At 39.6% G+C, this 18,288-nt stretch overlaps 1 protein-coding gene and 1 long non-coding RNA gene across 2 annotated transcripts; one reads left to right on the top strand and one right to left on the bottom strand.

The window, feature by feature from the left end:
• The first annotated feature begins 781 nt into the window (after positions 1 to 781).
• On the top strand, positions 782 to 12,853 carry LOC145502238 (uncharacterized). The gene is made up of 4 exons (XM_081481491.1): positions 782 to 939; positions 6,647 to 6,701; positions 8,885 to 9,780; positions 10,328 to 12,853. The coding sequence occupies exons 1-4, from the start codon at positions 782 to 784 to the stop codon at positions 10,827 to 10,829; spliced, it is 1,611 nt and encodes a 536-aa protein (XP_081337617.1). The 3' UTR covers positions 10,830 to 12,853.
• A 791-nt stretch (positions 12,854 to 13,644) lies between these two features.
• On the bottom strand, positions 13,645 to 16,582 carry LOC145502703 (uncharacterized). The gene is made up of 2 exons (XR_014051383.1): positions 15,836 to 16,582; positions 13,645 to 15,372 (listed from the first exon to the last, which is right to left on the bottom strand). It is a non-coding gene; the product is annotated as an uncharacterized LOC145502703 (long non-coding RNA).
• Positions 16,583 to 18,288: the final 1,706 nt, after the last annotated feature.

The raw sequence follows: 18,288 nt of genomic DNA, 5'->3' as shown, positions 1-18,288 counted from the left end.
AGATTTTATTGAAGAAATTGGAATCGCTGCGACGCGTATCGTATGTAAATTCTCGTGAAGAGAGGCTTGATTGGATGGTTACCATGACCGATGGTCACGTGAGCTGACAATTAATAGCAAAACTTTCACGGAATTTCCACTTATAAGACGTGTGAACGTTTGAGACACTGGTCCTTATTCCAAAGGATTTTATTGAAGAAATTGGAATCGCTGCGACGCGTATCGTATGTAAATTCTCGTGAAGAGAGGCTTGATTGGATGGTTACCATGACCGATGGTCACGTGAGCTGACAATTAATAGCAAAACTTTCACGGAATTTCCACTTATAAGACGTGTGAACGTTTGAGACACTGGTCCTTATTCCAAAAGATTTTATTGAAGAAATTGGAATCGCTGCGACGCGTATCGTATGTAAATTCTCGTGAAGAGAGGCTTGATTGGATGGTTACCATGACCGATGGTCACGTGAGCTGACAATTAATAGCAAAACTTTCACGGAATTTCCACTTATAAGACGTGTGAACGTTTGAGACACTGGTCCTTATTCCAAAAGATTTTATTGAAGAAATTGGAATCGCTGCGACGCGTATCGTATGTAAATTCTCGTGAAGAGAGGCTTGATTGGATGGTTACCATGACCGATGGTCACGTGAGCTGACAATTAATAGCAAAACTTTCACGGAATTTCCACTTATAAGACGCCGGCCTCGTTGAGTGAACTAGCACTACGTACGCTGCTCCGTTTGGAGGACATATTCCCTTTAATTTTAAACCTCCGATATGGACTCCTACAGGAACGGAGCTTCAAGCATCCGCGGATTAAATTCAGCCGCAGAGGAATTAAGCGACGACAAATGCGCTATTTGCTATTTAGAGCTTCGAGAGCCCTTAGTGCAGTCAACTTGTGGACATAGATTCTGTAGAGACTGTATGATGAGGTACGATTTTGAATGAGTTTAGAATAGTGTGTTATTTACGAAGTTCCGATTCCATTTTGACTTCATTTTCTTTCTTGACTTGTTTTAAATTCGATTTTACGTTAGTATAGAAAGTCATGTAGAGTTTGAATATTCATTTTTCAAAACCAAGGCAAACTTTTGATTAATTTGGTGTCGACAAAGTTCCAATTTCGAACTACCGATCACTTAAGCCATCTTTTTCTTACTCGTTTTTTCACCACGAAGTTCCCGGTGTTGTGGTCTGGTCTTTGCTCATTGTGCTGCTGAAATGCTCGGAGACATTAGTTGATAAAGCTACTCTACAATCCGAGGGTAAATAAAGTATGCTACTACTACTACTACTACGACGACGACGACGACGACGACGGCGACTGCTGCGACTGCTGCGACTGCTGCGACTGCTGCGACTGCTGCGACTGCTACTGCTACTGCTACTGCTACTGCTACTGCTACTGCTACTGCTACTGCTACTGCTACCGTCGTTACTGCATAATTTTGAGCATTTAGCAGAGACTGCTGTCATATAGGTTTTCGCAAGTGTTTTGGCTTGAAAACATGTGACATGTTTTTAACCTTGACGCATGTCTGTAATATCTCAGTTTGCCGTTTTGATATTTGCTGTTTATGGGAACGCGACACGACGACACGATTTCAGCATCGATTTCGGCACTTTGCTGTTGTAGCATTTATCCGTAGTCCTGCCTTGTGGTCCTCTTCCTCGCGCGATCGCGCTCTCCGTACTCGAGTTTCAAATGTCGTGGACATTTCTATACTTGCAAGTCTAAGTACGCAAAAATATTTTAATTTTTGTCCGCCATTTTTTCCTATTCGTCAAACTATTGATACACTTCCTAACACACGTCCAGCAGAAAAAACCAGTTAAGTCCAATTATGTCCCGCTGTAATCTGATTCGATCCGTGCGAATAGCGCGTAGCGTTATTCGCCGTGGCTAAATGACCGGCAGCCGATCAAGGTTTTCAAATCACTAAATGGCCGGCAGTCTGATATTTGTCTCAAATTTTAAGGAATCGAAAGAACCCATCCAATTCAAACTATCATATGTCGATTAAGAACTGCCAAGCGATCCAGAAGAGCTGTATAGATCGCAAGACTAACGCTTGGTTTATGCTGGTTTGTGACTGCCGGTCACGGTTTTCAAATCACTAAATGACAGGCAGTCTGATATTTTTCTCAAATTTAAGGTATCGGAGGAACCCATCCAATTCAAACAATCATATGTCGATTAAGAACAAGAATCTGCAAGATCGCTTTGCAGTTCTTATTCGAAATATAATTGTTTGGATATGATCGGTTCGCTCGATTCCCTAAACTAGGACTGCCGGTCATTTAGTGATTTGAAAACCGTGATCGGCAGTCGACCCAAAAAAATCCTGTGTCACAAACGATGGTCTCGCTCTCTGAGCCTAGCGTAAACCAAGCGTTAGACTTGCGATCTATACAGCTCTTCTGGATCGCTTGGCAGTTCTTAATCGACATATGATAGTTTGAATTGGATGGGTTCCTTCGATTCCTTAAAATCTGAGAAAAATATCACACTGCCGGTCATTTAGTGATGTGAAAACCTTGACCGGCTGCCGGTCATTTCGGCCAGCAAATTACATACTGGACATCTTGATGTAAATTCTAAACGTTACTGAATTGTGACTCTTGCCCGTGAGAAATGAAACTGTGATACTAAATCAAACTTGGAAATATTTTCTTTGGCACCGGAATGCTCCTTTAAATTCTGTAAAGAATATGATGCCACTTCAAATTTAACTGACCAGTTTTGAATTCTGTACACTCTACTAGTAAACTTCAAATAAGGAGATGTTTTGGTTTGCGAATTCAGGATATCAAAAAATCGAAACAAAATCATGTAAAACATATTAAATTTCAAAAATATATATTCCAGCTAAATATATGTTCACTGATTGCATTATTATTGCAAATCATTGCCGACTCTTAGAGTACTGAATAAGGGCCCGGGCGCACTGGGCATATTTTTGTTTATTTTGCGAAAAAATCTGTCATCAATTCCCTGAGACAAGTGCGTCCGGTGATTTTTAGATCTACCAAATTTTGTCAAGGCTTACCAAACTTCAGAGACGCCGTCGTCCTGCCTCGGAGCAGGACAAATTTTTGTCAGGCGTAAAATTTGACAGATTTGTCAATTTACAAGCCATGATTTGAAGGAAAATGTCAATCAAGAAAATTTGATCTCTATTTTTAGTCGGAGTATTTCAGTCCGAAGCCCGTCAAAATTAAATTTATATTTGCGCGGCAATCGACGATAAACATGTAAGATTCGTACCTCGGTATGCTCCATGACGATCCGTTCGCACAGTACAACTATCATGGTTCCCAAGTCTACGTTAACGTTCCAGCTGCATCTCCAGGACCAAGCTCTGCTCAATTTGTACATCCGTATGTCCACCCGAGTCAGCCGAGTACAAGTACAAGTGCAAGTTTCACGACTACATGTAATCAAATTGAAAGCGCGCAAGCGATGGTGTTAATTTCCATGTGATTGACACTTGTGGTTAACAAATATTTTGCTGTGATTCAGTGCGCCCACGCTTGACAAATTAAAAATTTGGCAGAGACAAATTTTGTCGAGATTTTTGGAAGGGCCAAACAAATTTTGTCAACTCAGTGCGTCCGGACCCTAAGTATGCTTTAAAGCTGAACTTGATGATTGACACATAATTGAACTGTCAAAATATAATATTCGTATGAATCGCTACGTCAGACGGAATTTTGAGTAAAATTTCAGTCCTAAAGTCGTCTATCTAAGGTTTCTGTTGAAGTTGGCATTTCAAGAATAAAGAAGCATCGCCGAATACTACTCTTGACTCTTGCTCGTGGGAAATGATACTGTGATATCAAACTTGGAAATATTTTCTTTGGCACCGGAATGTTCTATCTTTTAAATTTTATGATGCCACTTCAAATTTGACTGACCAATTCGGAATTCTCTGCATTCTACTCGTTAACTTCAAACAAGGAGATGTTTTAGTTTGCGAATTCAGGAAATCAAAAAATCGAAACAAAATCATGTAAAACATAAACTGCAAAAATACATATTCCAGTTAAATATGTTCACTGACGCGCATCATTATTGTACATCATTGCCGACTCTTGGAGTACTGAATAAGTATGCTAACTATAATTATAATGTCAAAATATAGTATTCGTAAGAATCACTGGTTCAAAGAATGTTGCGGAAAATGTCAGTCGTAAAGTCGTCTATCTAAAGTTTCAATCGAGGTTAGCATTTCAAGTCTAAAGAGGCATCGAACAGCACTCTCATCCTGCCAACTTTCGAGAGTGTTATTTCACAGCAGATTTAATAGCTTTGACGGTACTTAAATGGATTTGCAAGAACCGGTGAGGGAAATCGATTACAGAACTACGTATGGTCCAATTCCAACTAGCAGACATTCCTAACCGGTCGAAGTCGCAGATGGCGAATTGAAGGTGAAATTGCAGACGACTTCACCTTTCTCCTGTCATTATGAGAATTTGAAAATGTTCATGTCAACAAAAACTAGTCGGACAATCGAAACTGTTCCTAAAACTTGAATTCATTCTATACCGATCTAACTCGTGAATTCAACTAAAATTAGACTTAAGCTTGAAATTTGAAAGGGATCAAAAGTTAGTTACATACCAGTCGCGACTGTCTTAAAAATGCCAACATCGTTCTCAATATGACTTAAAATAGATTGACAATGCAGTGTTTAGTTTGAGAGAGAGTTGCCACTAGTGCATATCTTTCAGACGGCAAGGAATATTCGAAAACATATCTCTCCCTTAGTTCAGACTCATAATCTTGATACAGCACGTTTGCATAAGGAACAATTTACGAGTCCTCTACGAAGGGAACCCAGTCAAGGTAATCACTAAATTAGTTTGATCCCTTCAATTCTTCTGAGAGAGAGCACGAGGAGAAGTAACAAGGAACCACAAATGCTTGACAAAATCCGTTGACATAGAAACTACAAATAGACAATATTAAAAAACAAAACCACGTAAAACTAATACATATTATCAAATCAAACACCGACGAGTCGAAAGCTTGCAGCGAAGGCTGCCTCGAAGGCACATTTTTGTTTCAGCTGTTTAAATAAAAGTTCACCACTTTCGCTTAACTAAACAATGTTCCAAGCGTACCATAAGTCCCATCCACAACTGTTGTACTTGTTGTTTCTTGTTTTGCTAATATTGATTCAAACGAGTTGCTTGGCTACAAGTTCTGTGGATACCACCAGAGCCATAACAGCGAACGTCGAAATACCAGAAGTTTTCCAGTTGAAGAATTTCCCGAGATCGAGCATACTATAAAATCAACATCTTCTAGATGCTTATGCACAGTCGAAATTATTAAAGAACTTCGACGGGAAGACTTATTGAAGCTTCAAGCGAGTATTTTACGCGAGAGAAAAGTGCCTCATTGATAGTGCGGGCTGCAGTCAGTTCAAAATGTTGGACAGAGAGAGAGAAAAAAAAAACAACAACATGGATTTGAATATCTCTTCACAGAATAATTCTGCTAAAATGTCATGCAACGTGCAGCTTATTACTTCAAAAATCAGTTTGAAATGGTACATTTCAACAGTTTTGTTTGCAATGAAAATTTATCAGGGGGAAGCGTTGCACAAAGGTATTCATTCTGTTGTTACAGGAACGCAATTACTTCTAGCTGCATGAAGTTGTTAGAGCGCTCAGCTAAAAACATCCGTCTACAAACTTGTCACTAACGTCTCTTAAAAAGTATTATTCAGAGTACATAAGCTTAAAACATTTAATATCATGTTGTAGTCATTAAAAAGCATGGAAATACATACTTGAATCTTTGTCCTCTTCAGAGCATTGTACCAGAGCATTGTTTGTTGCTGTGAAAACTCCCAAAGTAGAAAAACGAAATATTTTGATGAAGCCTTCGATCGAATCACAAGCGTATTCAACCGTCCATAATCGACCTTTGTCACATCGCTCGTATTAATGGCGACTCGTGATGTCACTCACAAATGCGAAAACGTTAACTATTCCTTTCATACTACGACGATCAGTGCCACAGTTGTCCACAACCAACACTTCAAAAGTTAGTCCCGTATAAAACATCTGCTAGTTGGGTGTTCCTAGCCATGCACATAACATCAGCGGTCACGGTTGTTAAAGATGCTTGATAGAAAGGCGCTGGCGTCATTGGTCATCAATGATTACACGAAGAATCACAGAGATTTGCCGGAAAGATGGAGCTTTCATTTTGGTCGAAGAACACTTGTTGAAGATTCGAGACGAAGAAATAACTGAGAACTGAATTCGACAACGCCGCGATGCATTAAAGAATGTGATGATCTGTCTAGACCCAATTAAAATTGTTTTGTAAAGTAACGTCACAAAACACACCCGCTTTCGATTGGCTCTCTAAAAATACCTTTTGGGAATGTTTGGTTGCTAAGGTCACGCTAAAATTTAATTGATTAAAAGAAACGCGTTAAGCTTCAAACGAAAACTGCGACACTGGAAAAATTGTGAAAGCCTTAATAATGAATTTGGAGTTGAAGTTGAATTAATATGTCTAGAATAAAACCACAGTAGAAGAGTCAACCCAGAAACTGATATAAGACGATTTCAGAAATGTTTTCTATGTAACCTTCATTTTTTTACGTTTTAAAGGGAGAATGGCCCACGCAGATGCCCTGTTGATAATGAACCTTTGTTAGAGTCAGAGGTAAGTATGGGATTCTTTGCCTGAGAACATGTGAGCATATACCCCTCTTTGTGTATGGGTAAAAAATGTCTTTGTGCGTTAATATGATTGCCGCAAAATCGTAAAGTAAAATTCATTCTTGTGTTTTTGTGGCTGGTTGGTCTCTGGAAGCGCGTAATATAACGACCTTGGTTTGAAAATGAACGTATGAGTGTAAAAGTGACACCCTGCTCACTTCTCAATGTAACAAAAACTTGGACGAAAATTTTACTGCCCCGGTAAACTTGCTTTTCTCATTGATCTCTCTTGCTCTCCCATATGCGTTGCAAACAGTGTACTCGCGTTATGAGTTTTTCGTTGTTTTAGGAAAAGGACGGAATGAATTGTTGGGTTTTTTGTTCGTTATTTTGCTCTCAGAAGAAGTCAATGAGACCTCCAAAAAGATAGCATCGCATGTTCGACAGCCCTTTGTGGAATTTATGGTCGAAAGTAGTTGCAAGAGGGGCCGGCTGGGGTAACTTTGGAAGTGCAATTTGCATGTACATTCACTGGAAAAATTGGATTTTGGTCAGAGGAACTGGGAATCATAGCAAAAGATGGAAATGAAACTGGGAAAAATTGGGCCAGAAAATGGGACTCATACCCCCTACCTACCTTACCTACCCTTTTTTTTTAGTACCCCCTTGCAACCTAACTTGACGATTCTTGCGACCTCCAGGCAACACACACGTAATCTGGGTATAAACAAGCAGTTCTAACAACGAAGTAAACAACACAGCTCAATGTTCTTCATACCTCCGTTATAGTGAATAATTTTATTGACAGCTGGCTAGAAATCGGGAAAGAAAGGTGTTGTCCTTGTTAAGTAAGGCAGTGATTTGGCAAAGACAGCAAAATACGTGTCGTTGAATCATCTCGGTCGATGTAGCCTGCAGTGCAGGCGTCTTATTGGGGCGAGTTAGCGTTACAACCTTGCGACCGCCTTTTTAGACCGCCATGTTAGACCGCCATGTTAGATGGTGGGGGATGGGGGAGGGGAAAATGAGAAGACGCGAGATTTTCTTCGCTCCACCCCCTCTCCTATCCTTCGTCTTGCCTATCATTCACCCCCTTGGTAAAACTTTCTTTCTCTCCCCAGTCTTCCACTGCATAAAAAATTCAAGATGGCGGCTAAACTTTTTACGATGTGAGCACTCGCTCGAAAAAATCTCGCCTGTTCTGCAGGCTACGGTCGATGCGGCGTGGCTTCATGGTTTTGGATGCTGGACTCGAAATTTGGAGGTCCTTGGTTGAGGTCCTCTTGCCCCAACCTTCGCTCAAACGCCATTGAAAACCTTCGACTGTACAGGCCGGTGTTTAGGACAAAAATCTATGGTCGCGCTTTTTCATCCTCTGCACCCACGGTTTGGAATGACCCTCCGTTAATCATGAGGAGCGCCCCGTGCTTTGATATTTTTAAAAACAGACTCACAACTTTTTTTTTTATTTTAAGCATGCCAATCTTGTTCTTTGTTGAGTTTTTACATTGTAATTAATTATTGTAAAGGACCCTCGATCCTTAATTATAACTTTTCTGTAACAGCATTAAGATTTTTGATGTAATGCGCTAGAAATAAATTATTATTAATATTGTCGTTATTATCATTATTATCATTAGTATCATTATTATCATTATCATTATCATTGTCATTATTATCATTATCATCATTATTGTTGTTGCTGTTGCTGTTGCTGTTGCTGTTGTTGTTATTATTAAGAGCAGGATTTCCTTGCGGTTTTATCTCCGGTTTTATTTTTCTCCGGTTTTTATATTTTTAAAAACACTCACAACTTTTTTTATTATTATTATTAATTATTATTATTATTATTATTATTATTATCATTGTTATCATTGTTATCATTGTTACTATTGTTATCATTATTATCATTATGATTATCATGATTATCATTATTATCATCATTATCATTATTATAATTAATTATTATCATTAATATTTTTTGGGTTATTATTATCAGCAGGATTTCCTTGCGGTAGTCCCGCACTTAACTCCCCGGCCGTGCATTGTGGAAATCCGAACGGTCAGTCTCCCACCAGTGGGAATTTTCAACATGCTCCTGTTCTATTCGCAATATTTGTTTGTGCTATCAACTAGCACAGCAGTACTGTATGAATGAAGTCATTTGTCTGTATTTCATTATTCTAGCACAGAGATGGTAGTCAGGGCTGTGTCCCAAGCAACAACACTCCTCCGGTTGAGCCACCTGCCAGGCGGGCGATCCCCGAGTTGGGAAATGTCGAGCAGGACGTTGGACCTTCTCTCCCTGACAAGGAGGAGGAGCAGAATCTCAGTCAAAGCACGCAGGACGGAGAAGAGCGGCAGCCAACCTACCAGCAGGGTGATGATAGCCAGGGTAATGCATCGAGCTCCCTCAGGGCAATTAGTGGACAAGCCAGTGAAATATCTTGCTCCATCCCAGAAGTACATGAAGTTGCTGTTGCCGGCCATTGGTTGAGTGCACATGAGCGGCAGCCAGTGTACCAGCGGCAGGCTAATGATGATCAGGGTGATGGAATGAGCCACCCAATGGCAATTGGTGGACAAGTCCGTGAAATATCTTGTCCCATCCCAGAAATGGAGGAGATTGTAGGATTGAGTACGCGGGAGCGGCAGTCAGTTTACCAGCAGGGCGATGTTGGAAGAAGCAATGATTTAAACCATTCCATGCTGAATGGAGAAGGGCATGTGTCCAGACAAGAATCCTCCATTCAGGAATCATTTGCTTGTCAGTTGCTGAATGGACAACAGCAGCAGCCCCGTTACCAGCAGGGTGCACGGGCTAATGGACCTAGCCAGCCCACTCAGGAGATGGTCCTGGATGGATCGCAGACGCGAGATAGCCAAGAAGTACGTCACCCTATTCAGGAGACGAGACCGTCTGGAGAGCGGACGCTAGAAGAACATGAAGACCTGCCTCCATGTCACCAACAGCTCAATGGTGCCGACGTAAATGGAGTGAGTTCCACAGGTCAGACGGAGCAGGCTGTGGAACATAACTGTAGTCGCCAGGAACTGCAATTGTGGAAACAGGAACTTGACAGGCAAGCTGATGTTACACATACTACATTTGCATGGGAAATCAAATACATTGTCAAATCATGATACCTCGGTAATCAACACTTTTTCAACCATTTTGAAAGCATTTTTTTTTGCTAGATTTTTTTTGTGGGTCATGCAAGTCGATGTAAATTTCCAGCTATTATGTCAGTGAACGTAAATGCTGAAACCACACTAGAACAAAAAGATGCCAGCCAACACCAAATATGTAATACCGTTTTTATTTACAATTGTCTGTTAAGAGGGCTGCGTTTAGCACTTTTACAGTTTTAAGGCGCAAATGGCAAAAGTGAATAATACGCGTGGTGTAATTTATTAGGGTATCTGTAATTAAATACATTCTCATTTGATTAATAGTTGCAGCTTTTCATATGTATGCATGTGTGCACAACATCATATCGAATTAACCTTGCAGTGAACCGCGACTAAAGAAGTGATAACGATAGCTTTAATCAACAACATTGACACCGTTATACGATGTTAAGGGATGTTAATGTAAATAGTAAGAAATAGATTGTGTTTTATTCTCAGGGTCGAGCCACAAAAGGCTACAAGGAACAAGATCAATCCAAGCGAAACATTTTTTATTTTGGAAATAACAGAGGTTCAACAGCGTCGCCAAGGGGATGCCAATGGAGAGCCAATGGCTTTCTTTAGTTCAGCCATTCATACTGATAGCTATGAATACAAGGTTGGAATAAGAGTTTACCTCAATGGGGTGGAAAATGAAAGTGGGAGATATGTGGCCATCTTTGTCAACATGATGATGGGAAAATTTGATAACATCGAAGTTAGATGGCCATTTACTCAAAGAATCACCCTCTCCATCTTGGATCAGAGTGGCGCCAAACGCCACATCAGCCAAAGCATGCAAGCCAAGCCAAACCTGTCAGCGTTTCAGAAGCCGACTGAAGCCATTTCTTGTACAGGATGTGGTTTTGTAAAGTTTGCTTCAATTGAAGAAGTTTTCAGCCCTCGTGATCATTATGTGAAGGACGATAAATTATTCCTTAAAATTGAATTTTCTGACTAACTGTTTTTTTTTATAGTTTCGTAGAGGTTTTTTTGCCATCTCAAGACTGTTGTTTATTGTTTAGATATTAATTGCGCGTTTTTAAGTTAAACAATTGTTTTTGAACCCATTTTAGGCATGAAATGTCTTTTTATGCTGCCGTCAAGCGGTTCGTCAATTATGTTAGCAGAGACATGTGGAAACAAAAATGTTATTTTAGTTTGTTTTAAAAGTCAAATTGGTCGATTTTAATCCACTTTGTTTGTGTTCTTTTATTTTAATCCGCTGGTTGTCGTTGTGTTACGGTTGACCGCAGCATACCGCACGTGCAGTAGGAAGGCCTTCAATCGATCACTTGAAGGTGTCATTTAGCTGTATGGTGTCCGTATTAAGGAGCTTCGACTGTACGATACCTTTCAAAATCGTTATGTGGAGATATGGCTCTCCAAAGATTAAGTATGTTTAGAAATGAATGAATTATTCTGTAATAATAGAAATTTTGCCTAGCCTCTTGAAATATAAATTGTATAGCGTTTGCCCATATTTTAGCCGACTTGTGAGAGGAGAAGCGAGTATTTGTACATTTTATTTTGTACCAACCAGCAGATTAATTTTTCTATGACTAGAAGTAACTTGATTGGAACTAAATATAAGATTTGAGCTTGTTAGTATTTTTGCTACTCTTTACATGATACATTTGTTAATTGTATGTACATGAGGCCATAAGTGTCCTTACTTAGTAAGCCACCAATGCATACACTTATGGCTAGCCTTTAGCTCGAGACGATGATGTCTTTTATCGCTTGATGAACAGTTACTGCTGTTACTTGTATTCTAAGAATATTCAATAAAGATAAAGGTTAGTTGTAGCCCTCTTGTGTTACCAGATTGCGCGCAAACTGGAGCATATTTCGACGTATAACTTTCTTGAAAGAATTATGTTGGAAAACGTATCTCTTATAATATATTTTAGTGTCTAGTATCAATTTACACTTTGGACTTTAATACCAGCAGAACTCCTGATCCCTGAAAAAACTACAAATAACGTCATATTGTTATATATACTTCTTTCTTCAACTAGAATGACGTGTGCGCCGCAGCCTCTTAACCCTGGTGGTGAGGGAGCCAATCAAAACTTGCAACTAAAGTGGCTTCTGGTGTCAAGCGCGGGAAAATGTGAGACCGGGGCCTAGCGCGGGAAAACGTACCACCGCTATGTATAGGAAGCGCGGGAAAATAGCCGTAAGCCGAGACATGATCACTTGCCTTGGTCCTATTGATTGAAAAGAGAGCAGTGTGTTTTCTCAGCCGATTATTTCGAAAGCAACTCTTGAATAGGTTAAAGCAGACGGCAAATGCAAAATAAAACCAACTTCGACGTAATGCTGTCGTCGACAGTCAATTGCAAACCGCTCGAAATTAATGCGAGATGCACGTTTTTTGCGCCGTTGCTCAACACGGTCTCGTTTGGGGTATCACACACCGATGGCCTTGGAGGCATTTAAACTCTCACCCGGTTGGTGTTGTCCAATCAAAATACAGCACGCCTAATTCCAAAGTCATGATGGCGTCGTAAGGATATTGTTCGTAATGTTGTTTGGCCAATTCCGTGAGTAATACCGAGGTCTTTGTCGGTCCTTACAGTAACGACAGCAACAGGGGTTTAACGAACCGGAGAACCCTAAAAGAAAACAAGAACGCCCACCGTATTGTACGCCGAGGATGGCGAGAGACTTGGGTGGATTTTGTTTGCGGTATGAAAGATGAAGAGGTTGTGATCAAAACCAAGCAATTCCTATTTTGTCCCTGGCTTGGTGTAGATCTTGAAGTGAGAGGCAGGAAACGTGAGAAAACAAATGGCCTAGCCTTGAATCTTTTTGTGGTGATGTTTCTCTCAATCGCTTGAAGTTTTTTTTGTTGGCAATCAAGGTGGAAGATTATGAATGATTGCTCGTAGTCTACTAATGTTTGGAAACAGATAGTAGTAATTCGATTTATTCTCAGTTCCTGCACAACAAATACACCACGTTAATATCTCTGGCGGTGTACCCTGTCACATGACTAGAAGATCTATTGTTTACTTTACATGTCTATGGTTGCACGGTCAAATATACTAACGAGGTACGCTCTCGAGCATGAAAGTATCTGTGACGAACAATCCTTTTAGGCCTAGGTCAAACGTGGAACTTCAATTACCTGAGTCCAATAGGTAATACATACATGCATTGTACATAACTTTATTTTGACTCGAATTTACAGGGTAGCTAAAAAGCTAATATCTTCGACGAAAAGAAACATTGCAAATATAAAAACAAAACGTGCTACTACTAACAATTATGTTTGGCTACAGTATATATATAATAGATAATTAGTGTAGTAATCAGCAATTATAGCTGAAAGTAGACTGTTTTTACGAGGCGTTTAAAACCAGGTAAAGTAGGTTCCGTTATAAAGTTCTCATGCAAAGAGTTCCAAGTTTTGCAAGCAAAATACTTAAGAGAGTAAAGATCATAAGAAGTGGAAGCAGGTTTACACAATGAAAATATATCAGTTCTTCCAAGAGTAGGCCGTAGAACGCAAAGTTAATAGATCGTTAATGTACGTAATATCGCTGAATAAAAATATGCAACAGATTGTCAGAGCAGGCTTTAATACGACATTATGACATAAATATATATACCTGATTTGGTGTTAGATACCGAAGACCAGCAGACTGAGAGAGAATTTCGTATTTTTCGACTATCAAAATGTAATTTATCTTTGCTTGCGTCATCGTACGTTATGTCAACAGCTCATGCTGGTTCTGCGTTTGAATCGATTCGATATCGAAGTGGAGTTTCTTTTTTGTGCGCTTCAGTTGATATTGTTTCCTAAGGACTTGTCGTCTCTGAAATGTGTTTGAATTAAATGGACGATTTTCATTAATTTTCTTCCCTCGATATGATTAGGCGCGCATTGTTCAAGGTCTAGTTTCTGAAATTATTTTACAGTTTTCTTTGTGCCCGTGTTGAAAGTGTTGTGTCTGGGTTAAAACCTTGATGCATCTACAAATGCTTCGTGGAGTACGTTTTAATTTAGTGAAGAAGTGAAAGCGATGAATGTTATTGTGCTAGCTCGACTGGCTATGACAGAAAAGCGTCACGCTACGCTTGCAAATAACCTAACGAAGGGTGGTACATGATGATTAGAATTGTTACCCTACCCCTCGATCTACTCGCTCTGAACGCTAATTAAAGAAGTACGTCACGGTTTGCTCATCTTGAAAAGTTGAGCCTAAATTTTTCAAGTTCGTGTTTTCTAATCCGTGTTAATCTTCCCTGTTCCTTTATTGCTTATTATAACTCTTTTGTGTTTCATCTTAGTAAACTACTTTTTCCAATTTAGAGGTAATTTTGTACATGGCAAAATAACTTGAAATGCCGTGACTGGGCTCCCTTAGCTATAATCATAAACCAGGGTTTTAGCTACGCATCTGAAGTCACTATCGCGACCGACCCGCTTATCTTAATTTCTATAAAATGGCACTTCCATGTTTTTGTCACGCTAAGTCAGGAGACATAAGGGAAAACCCCGCGAATTCGATCTTTTTGTTACCCGTAAAACCAAGTACATATTTGTGGCGGGCAAACTGTATGGATATGCCTAGGCACGTAATGAACGTGATTGGGTCGAATCGCTTGGCATTGAGCCACCCTTTTCTTTTCGATTACAAGTGACAATGACAATGACAATGGTTAGACAGATGTGCATATAAATCATTTGCGCATGATCTACAGCTGTAGGGTGACTGTTTTGACCGCAGTGACACCAGTCAGTGGTCGTCTTCGCCTGTCTCGTCGTCGTCGTCGTCGTCGTAAATTCTCACTATAAAAGTCTGATATTATATATTAAAATGTTCCTCGAACTGATTAAGCATCATGAGGAGGAGTTTAATTTCTTTTGGATCCTGCAGTTCGGAGAGACTTGACGAGCGACCAAGACAACTGCTGGAGGACAGGCAGGAAGAAAGACTGTACGACGGAGGGAGGAATAAGTGAAAATACGCCTACTGATTTTGTCCGGGCATTGGGATGTTTTTCGGTGTTCTGAGGAAACTTTAATTAGATTGTTCGATGGCTTTTAAAAAGATTTCGTACTTATCACAAGCCTTCCAATTTTGATCCGACTCGGCCACGAAGGAAGCGAATCATGGGAAGCGGCGCAGATGAATTTACGGACCCCGGCACGAAACTGTATTTCAGTTTAGAACAATGACAAGGTAATCCGGGCTGGTTGGGCTGCTCTCTACGGGAGGCAATACAGTGGAATTCCGATTTCTCGAGCCCTCAAAGCCGTAGATAGCAATGCAAAAAGTTCGCCGATTAGAATACCTCTAGAATTACACGTGTACTCCAATTAACTTTGAAAAAAAAAAAAAAAAAAAAGAACGCCTGATCGCAGGCTGCAAAGGTATTTTATTCCTTTGTAACCCCTGCTGTTAAAAAAAGAATGCGATCAGGCGTTCTTTTTCAACAGCAGGGAAAATAAAGAATAAACAAAAGAACGCATGATCGCAGGTTAATACCTTTTTTTTCCGGAAGCTGAAGGTAGCGTTTCATGTAGGCGTTTATTTTTTTGTCATGCCGGCGACATTTGCAGGGTTCCATGGTTTCCTAGGACTACACGTGCGATTCGTTAGTTCTCGCAACGAAACTCCTGTCACTCAGATTACTGAAAGTTGTGAATAAATTAACCCCAATTGCAATTAAGCAATTCAATTCATATTTTATTCTTTTCGTTGTAAATATCAGTCTTACCGCTTGTGTCTTGTGTATGTATTGCAACTATCCTGAAATGGATGCGTAATTTTGGCTCTGACATTTTTCACAGAATGTTTTAGCTTCTTGGTTTGTTTCCGACTCCCCTTAGCAGTAAAGAATTAGACGTTTCAATGAAAAACAGATAGTCAAAGATCATCCCGAACAACACGTCTAATAGCTTTGTATAATCACAAACAGGGTGACATGTATTCTGTGTAGTTCAAAAACGCAAGTATGTCACGAGAGAGTTTCATTTGCACAGTTAAAGTGGTGAAATTGGAAACCAGCACAAAATAATTTAATAAATTGTTTCGCGCGTTTAAAGACAATTTGAAATCTTCTGTGGAAACGGAATACTCACCCTGAATTATGCTTCAATCCTCATGAAAACTAATTCTGTTAGCTTAGCAGAAAAGGAAATGAAAAAGCAAATCAGTGCTTGATCTTTCTAAGACTTACATTTGCAAAATAGAAGGCAGCCATTTTATATCCTCATACCTGAGGTACTCGTAATTGTTATTATTATTATTATTATTATTATTATTATTATTGAAAATCCACACAGCTGTTGATTGGCTCCGGGAAGCAACAAGTTGCCCAGGGAAGCCAAGAAACACCCTAACTTTGTTTGCTTTCTTCTCTTCTTTGCATCTCCAGCACCTTCCTAAGAATCCTTGCCGACCCCAAGATCTCTAGATCAGGTCGACAGGAATTCCCACCTCAATGGTTATCATTATTATTATTGTCATTATCATTATCATTATCATTATCATTATCATTGCCATTATCATTATTCAATTACTACTACTGTTACTATTACTATTGCTATTGCTATTATTGTTATTATTATTATTATTATTATTATTATTATTAGAGCGGTTTTCATTTGAGTGCCGAAAGTAATTAGACAATTACTTTGGTTTTGGTTTTGGTTTTACTACGGTTTGACATTGGCTGAGTATTCTAATTGGTAAGTAATTGGTTTGGTTTTGGTTTTACGACACTCAATTGAAAACCGCTCTATTATTATTATTATTATTATTATTATTATTATTACACATTTAAAGAGAGTTTGTTCTAAACTGAAACGCGGTGACTCATTGTTCAATACCGCCCACACCATCGTCATCATCATCATCATCATCATCGTCGTCGTCGTCGTCATCATCATCATCATTTATAATACTGTACGGCCACTTAGGATAGATTACCAGCGCAACGAAAATCGAGCTTAGCCCACGCTTTGCAATAACCAGTCGGAACGAATACTACTTAGAAGATATAGATTGAGCACTTCACTTCTTTCACTGCTCAGTAAGTAAGCTTGTAAGTAAGTGGTGCTTCTGTTGATTCTTGACAAATTTCAACAACTCAAAAATATCATCTTTTAGACGTGTTTCACTTGTTTAAGGCGATGGATTTTCGCAGTACTCCGATCAGTTGGCTGTCTTGTTCCAATTTACTCTGGGAAGAAAGAAATGTCACGAGGTACGAATGTCCTATTCTTTATTTTTGTACGGTTTCTCGATCGAGTGGCGGTAAAGATAAGCTGTAGCCAAATATTTTGTATGCTGGAGTGCATTTCACACTCCAAGGTACAAATGTAGTGCTACGTTGTAGAGTTTGCAAGCTTTGCCAGCGTGAAAGAGGTGTAACAGCCTGTGTATGGGATGCCTGACGAGGCTACAGTGGAATTTTTGTTCAGCGAGTGGTACTTACATATAATAATATTTATTGCCAAGTCAATTTTTAGTCGTTCATTCTAACTCATTCTTTTGTACTTTCACAACATCTTGAATCAAATCAATTCATGCTCAGGAAAAAAAAAATATAAGAATAATTATATCTTGGTCACGCGAAGGCCTGTGGCCCGGGTCGCACAATTTTGTTTGTATAAGTAATAAATCTTTCAACAAGAAGCGTAAAATAAGTGCGATCTCCAGTTTCAAAAAACTTGCCAAATTTTTGCGGATTGTCAAAATTTTGCCAATCTTCAAAGAAGCCGAAGTGCTGCCTCGTAGGCTTCCAAATTTTGGCAAAACAAACAGGTTTGTGTTTTTTTTTAACCATTTAACTGTCATATTTTTTAAAACATGTGTGGATAGAATTACGGCGAGAAAATAACTTTGACGGCTAGTCCTGTTTGGGGCGTGCGATGACGAGACAAAATAATTTTTTACCCGGTCCATCTGACGCTTTTTACAGTCATTTCAATGCAAAGGAGGAATACGAGCAGCGTTTTTATCAAAGTTCCTATGACTCGTACCCTGGATCCGGTAACTGGGAGCAATTTGAAGAGATGGCTCCAGCGAGGCAATCTTCTTCGACGCAAGTGGCGCAAGCAACAACACAAACGCAAAACTGCTCGTCTAAATGAATGGGCCGAAAATCACGAGTTGCTGTATAGCGGAGAGTCAAGAACATGGAGCGCGGAGAAAAATCTGCGAAGAGTTAATTGAGAAATATAGACCTTGTGACGTACATTTCAATCAGTAACGTTTTGTTTCCGACATGTTAGTCCAATGCGACCACTGCCAAAATTTAGAGCTTACGAAATTTTTGCCCATTTTTTTCCTCGCCAAAAAAATTGGAAATATTTGAATTCGCTCTAGTGCGACCCGGCCCTTTGATCCATGAGGTGAAACTGCTTCCAAACTTATCTTATATCTCCTCCGATATCG

This window comes from Orbicella franksi, chromosome 11 (genome assembly GCF_964199315.1).
Source record: "Orbicella franksi chromosome 11, jaOrbFran1.1, whole genome shotgun sequence".
Classification (NCBI taxonomy): Eukaryota; Metazoa; Cnidaria; class Anthozoa; order Scleractinia; family Merulinidae; genus Orbicella; species Orbicella franksi.
Note: the sequence above shows the minus strand (reverse complement) of the source record. Positions and strands in the feature narration are given on the sequence as shown.